This window comes from Mesocricetus auratus, unplaced genomic scaffold (assembly GCF_017639785.1).
Source record: "Mesocricetus auratus isolate SY011 unplaced genomic scaffold, BCM_Maur_2.0 Super-Scaffold_100691, whole genome shotgun sequence".
NCBI lineage: Eukaryota > Metazoa > Chordata > Mammalia > Rodentia > Cricetidae > Mesocricetus > Mesocricetus auratus.
The window spans coordinates 3,444,380-3,450,449 of record NW_024429267.1 but is presented as its reverse complement, the minus strand read 5'-3'; the positions used below and the strand labels follow the sequence as shown (position 1 = coordinate 3,450,449).

At 39.0% G+C, this 6,070-nt stretch overlaps 1 protein-coding gene across 2 annotated transcripts; it reads left to right on the top strand.

The window, feature by feature from the left end:
• Positions 1-375: 375 nt before the first annotated feature.
• CUNH15orf61 (chromosome unknown C15orf61 homolog) lies at positions 376-5,013 on the top strand. 2 transcript variants are annotated; one of them, XM_021224084.2, is made up of 3 exons: positions 376-796; positions 933-1,086; positions 4,762-4,908. In XM_021224084.2, exons 1-3 carry the CDS (start codon positions 451-453, stop codon positions 4,862-4,864), a joined length of 603 nt encoding a protein of 200 aa, XP_021079743.1. In that variant the 5' UTR covers positions 376-450; the 3' UTR covers positions 4,865-4,908. The 2 variants fall into 2 exon arrangements, with proteins under 2 accessions (XP_021079743.1, XP_005088077.1); XM_005088020.4 differs by lacking the exon at positions 933-1,086 and having other exon boundaries at positions 381-796; positions 4,762-5,013.
• Positions 5,014-6,070: the final 1,057 nt, after the last annotated feature.

The following is a 6,070-nucleotide window of genomic DNA, read 5'->3' as shown; positions in this document are numbered from 1 at the left end:
TCACCAGGTGTCAAAGCCTAGCAAATACCAAATACCAGACCTTGCTATCAGTTCCCTTTCCAGAGCACACTTCCCGCTCCTCAGCATCCCTGAGAATTTCCCTGGAGCCAGCCCAGCGCTTGAATCCTGCCAGTCGCTCAGGTAGGTTGTTTAACATTCACGTTTCTCTCTCCACTCCACGGTTACAAATGATACCTGAGGTCACAGGTGACAATTTTTCGGATTTGCGCAGACGTTCCGCCCTCGTGTCCGCCAGGGGCTACGGGCCGCTTTGCGCACGCGCCGCAACCCAGACCCCGGGGCGCTCTCACCCACGCACCGCCCGCTGGGCGTTCCCAGGCCTAGCCTAGGGTGGTGAGAGGGAGCGCGCATGCGTACGCACTCCAGGCGGCCCCGCCCCCAGAGGCGCGTCCCCAGGGGCCCGGGGCCTACTCCTTGGCGCGCCGGGCCATGGAGGCCCTGCGGAGGGCCCACGAGGCCGTGCTGTGGCTGTTGCTGTGCAGGCCCTGGGCCTTGGGCGCCGCCTCCCGCCCGAAACCCCGCGCCTCGGAGGTGCTGACGCTGCACCTGCTGCAGCGGCGCCTGCCGCACTGGACTTCCTTCTGCGTGCCTTACAGCGCGGTCCACAACGACCAGTTCGGCCTGTCCCACTTCAACTGGCCCGTACCTGGCGCCAACTACCACGTCCTGCGCACCGGATGCTTCCCCTTCATCAAGTACCACTGCTCCAAGGCGCCTTGGCAGGACCTGGCCCCGCAGAACAGCTTCTTCACGGCGCTCAAGGTCATCAACCTGGGTGAGTGGCGGAGCCCTCGTCTGACCCAGGGACTCCTCCGGCCCGGGGGGCGGCTGCAGGTTCCCAAGCACGCTGCTCCGCTCCAGCGGGCTGCCTGCATCACTCCTGAGGTCGTGCCCTGCCACTGTCCATGCAGGAGCGCCTTGGGCAGCGAGGAGCGAATCAGGAAACGCCCCCACTTGGACAGTGGCTCTGAAGTTGCTTAGCAGGAGTCATTCCCGCGCTCATCACTGGAGGACAAAAACTAGGCGACTTTTAAAGTTTCTTTGTCTTCTTTATGTGAAATCTCAGTAAGTGTATTTTGCCAAGAGCAGTAGGTTCTCTCCAGACATCATAATTTTTTTCAGGTGCTAGACTTAAAATGTATTTGAAAGAGGATGCCTCTTTAGTACTTATGTTACTGAAGATCTAGTTCTGACTGTATCTCCTCCCTCTAGATGTTTATGTTACTTTGGTTTAACAGCAGGTCAGTATCATGGATCGTAGATGTGACAGCACTGTATAGATCTGGGAAAAATACAAGCCCTCGAGATGTTTCGGATCTGTTAGTAGCTACTAAAAAAAATAACTTAAATTTAGATTTCAGTCACTCAAATTATACACAAGGAAGCCTAACCAGCATAACCCAAATATTTTTAAATACAAAATTACACTAAACTCTATGGAGCTGTACTAATACTATATATAACCCAATAGTTCGTTACATTGAATAGGGCATGGTCATTTCTGCTTGTAATAGCTCACGTGTCACATGGAATTTTTGAACTGTTGTCCCACCGGCACTGCCCTAGGCTTAATCTAGGAAGGAGATTATATAACAATGTGTATATCATCCTTTTAAAATGTCTCATTACTTGACTGATGGACTGTACAGAGCATGCCTACTAATTTTGAGGTTGGTATGAAAGTTAAGTTGGCATGAGATGATTTAGAAACTTGAGAATGAAAGTATGTGGAAAAGCTGGAGTGCTAACTAGTTGTGAAAATGAGTTTAGCATTTTCAGAATCAGTAGGAATCATTCTTTTCCAAATGTAGAGTGATAGACAAGGAAGACTGTAAGGCTAAGGGCTGGGTAAACTGAATAGACCGAATCCTTTATTTAAAATGTCACAACTTAAAATTAACAAGTGTCTTTTAAGATACCTGTCATGATTAAGGGATCTCTTTTAGGTGTAAGTCATTAAGACACCAAAAGAAGAAAAAGATATTCACTTTCTCAAACAGAAAAGTAAATAAAACCTTTTCAAAAAAACAAAAACAAAAAACCCAACAGATGTAGGGGTGATTTTTGTTTGTTTAGTTTTTGTTTTTATTGTGGAAGAGTGATTTAATAGTCTGTGGGCTTCTAGAAATTCTAAAATATGCTACTTATAATGGGAAGAGGAATTCCAAGTATAGCAAAGAGAGAAAGTGTTCCTGCATGTTTCAATACAAAGTGCCTTACTAGGAAATGTTTTCCTGGACTTTTAACCAGCTTAGTGATGTTTATTTTATAATTTTGTCTGAACTAAGAGAAATGTGAATTAAGTAACAGGATCCTAGTCTGTGACATACAGTTTGCCCCTCTGGATTCATTATGTCTTTAGTTGGTAGTAAGAATACAAAGGATTTTTTTCCTTGTCCTCCCTTCTAAACGAGTAGTAATCAGAATAATTCATTTTCTGTTTTGTAAATAATAAGGATTTCTGTTTACTCCTTTTCTCCTCCACCTTCCCATCCATGGAGCTGACACTTTACTGATGATTTATCAGTTTAAGTATCCTGCTGGGAAATAAATTAAGATTTAAGAAAAGCAACTTTTACCATTGAAATAAATGGGTAATAGGAGTCTTACTATAAAGTTCCAATTTTTTAAAGTACTTAATTCAATAGTAATTTACATGCTGTTCAGTTAACTCAAAACGAATGATTATACAAAGAACTGTTTCTCAAGTTCATTTTGATGGTCTCTGTCTCTGGTAGTCTGAATTTTTTTTCATGGGATCTTAAAGATTTTGATTTTTGAAGCATCAGACTGATTTGTTTTTTAATCTGTAAAATACAGAGGCAACAAACCTTCATTAGTGCATTATTGTCTGCATTCTAGGGTGGGAAAAACAAAGCAAAATAAAATACTCATTCATTCCAACAGAGAATTTCTAGCTCCCTTACAACTTCTGACCCCTGTCAGTAAGCATGAATGATAATGATTCTTTCTTGTGCTTACTATTAAACTAGTAATCATTAACCAGTTCTTTATTTTATTGGGGGGCATGTATTTGTATGGTTTGTTTTCAAAAGTATAAATTTTAAAAGAATATTTAACTGAAAGCTGTGATAAATACCATAAAAAATAATTCTCAGGGTCACTACCATTCCCTACACTCAAACCTTAGTGTTGATTTAAAAGGCATGTTGTGTCTATCTTACATTCAGTGTATACAGAAAACTAATAATTGCTTCTAGGACCTTTTAAAATTCCTCATCCCATTGATTTTCAGGTTTTGGAGTGGTAGTATCATATTGGAATTAATTTTTTATTATTATTTAAGCCTGTACCCCATACTCCTTTCTCGTCACATTCTTTTCTTGTCCGTCTGCGTTCTTCTTGGATGAATGATTTGCAAATAGCTTTATATTGTAGTTTTTGAGGACTTATTTTTGTGACAGTCCCTCGAGACATTTGAGATTCTTTAGGGGGCATGATGAGGGCAAAGACAGCAGTGAACTGTAGAAAGTTCCGTGGGAGTTCCAGGGGATTCTGTGGTAATAAATTATAAACTGTAACCTGGTATGTTTCTAAAAGTAGAAAAAGACCTGAGCAGGAGGTATCTGGCTCACCACCCCACCACCCCATTACCAGCTGGTGAAGCCACCTCTTCTGGCTTTGGCATCACAGAGTACTCCTACGCATATATTCAAAGATATTCCTGCAGGAAAGGAAGAAAAACTCAGTAGTCAGATCAGTGTTGAATATGTGTTGGTTTCTCTATTAACTAGAAAGAGATTTTTCCAAATGAGTAGTTATATTTTTGAATTGCCTCTTTCTGCCCATTTCCCACATGGCAGCAATAAAATTAATACTTGTGCAGGGCCTACAGTATTTGTTTTTGATCTGTGTGCCTGTGGTTTTATATACACACACACATATTATACACAGTATGTTTTATAATATGTTAATAGTCATTGATTTTAAATAAGTGCCTTAAAAGTTAAGAATTATGGAAGTCTATTTTGCATGCAACATAGCATCATATGCATATGAATCCATATTTCTGGGTAGTATGTTTGTGCTTAGTTTGATATATAACATGTAGCAGTTAATCTCAAATAAAACAGGGAAACCTTATTAATGGCAGTCTTCAAAGACAGAGAGAAAGAGAGATTTATTGGAGTCCATGCAGATAAGCTGAAACAAGATTGTTTTCAAATCAATTACAGAATTACTAATTAGAGTGTTCTTTGTCATGCTGGGTACACTAAAATCTTCCTAAAAGTTAGATTTTGTCTAAGAAGTTGTTTGGGCAAGTTTCTAAGTTGAACAAATTTTTTTTTAATCCATCAGTGTTCCAATCTAATTTAAAGAAAAGCAAAGTGAGCCTAGTAATTGTAGCTTAAAGCAAATAATCGGGAACATTTACAACCAAATAATGGATAGTCTCTGCTTATTTGTGAGAATATTAAATTACTTCATAATTAATTGAGGTTTAATTGATTAATGAATTAAGCAAGTGCTTTGTATTAAAGTTTATATTAGTCTCATCTATAGTTTTAAAAATCTAGGCTCATATCATGGCTGCCATGTTCCACAAAGAGATCAAGTCCAGCTCTTCAGTAATCATAGTGAGCATCTGGGTCATACATTTCTGTTTCTCTAGCTTTGTTAACATTGCTGAAGACTGTTTACATGATCAGTAACATGAAATATGTTAGTACATGATTAATAAGTACTGATCTTCTCATATAACATTCATTTGTTTTCTAGGTATTCCAACTTTGTTATATGGACTTGGCTCCTGGTTATTTGCCAGAGTCACAGAGACTGTTCATACCAGTTACGGACCAATAACAATCTATTTTCTAAATAAAGAAGATGAAGGTGCCATGTATTGATAGTGTGCACTGGAAAATACAAATGTCAATGAATTTGTTCCTCTGTGTGTGTGTGTGTGTGTGTGTGTGTGCGCGCGCGCGCAATATTTATTTTTGATCCTTTAAAATAAAACACTGGCAAACACCTTTGTCTTTCTATGGTGTGTGGTTTTTTTTAAGATGAATCACTATGCCCTAGAGGGAAGCTTTTTCTACATTATTATATATTGTGTACTGTTTAGCTAATGGGAACTACAAACACACATGACTTCACTCCGGTTTCCCCAGAACTAGGTTAAACTACAGATTAAAAAAAAAATGAGTCCATGAAGACAGATTCTATAACTGGATATTAACAATTTAAATTAGCTCTGAAGAAAAAACAGATTCTCCACAAAAATGGGAAATCATAGTGGAAAGGGGGAATATAATGTGGGGAAAAGGAGATGGTGTTGGATACTTAGTGGAATTGATATGATATCTTTGACAAGTTCAAAACAGATGAGAATCTTGCAACTGAAAACTTAAGCATTCAGCAGTTAAGATTTTGCATGGAAGTGGTTTCTTTGCTTTGTTTTGTTTTTTTAAGCTCTTGTACTGTTTATCTGGATTAAATAGTAGGAATAAAATGCAGTTGTACACCTACGATCCCAGCATGAGGGAAGTAGAGGCAGGAAGATCAAGAATTCAAATGCACTCTTAACATCAGCCTGGGCAACTTGAGACCCTAACAACAACAACAAAAAGAACGCAATGCCTTAGTACTTCTTAATGTAGTTATAGTTCTTGTCAATGTAAATGCAACAAGGTGAGTGAAATTAATACTCATTGTTAATGTTAAAACATACTACAAAGCTGTAAGAAAATTAAGTTCTAGAAAGACCGAGAATGAATTTGCCAGCTGTTTATAAAAGCAGTGAACTGAAATGGCACATATACACAGATTTACTGACCATGGGGAATGGGCTGAAAATTTAAAAACTTGATACTACTTTTGTATTAGAATTTTATTAAGCTAATTGCGTTGTTGAAAGCAAAGTCATTAAAAAAATTTATCCTTGGAGATAGTCACAAAATACCGAGACAAATGGCAAATTTCCGAAATTTGGAGTAATTTAGGGAGAACTAAGTAGGACTATTTAATTTCTAAACCAATGGGTGTTTAAGATTTATGATCACTTCATAATTACAAACATACATTA

Coding starts and splice junctions, on each gene's coding strand:
- CUNH15orf61 (XM_021224084.2), top strand. CDS start 451: ATGGAGGCCCTGCGGAGGGCCCACGAGGCCGTGCTGTGGCTGTTGCTG. Junction 797..932: donor GCTCAAGGTCATCAACCTGG/GTGAGTGGCGGA, acceptor CTGTCCATGCAG/GAGCGCCTTGGGCAGCGAGG. Junction 1,087..4,761: donor CTTCTTTATGTGAAATCTCA/GTAAGTGTATTT, acceptor TTTGTTTTCTAG/GTATTCCAACTTTGTTATAT.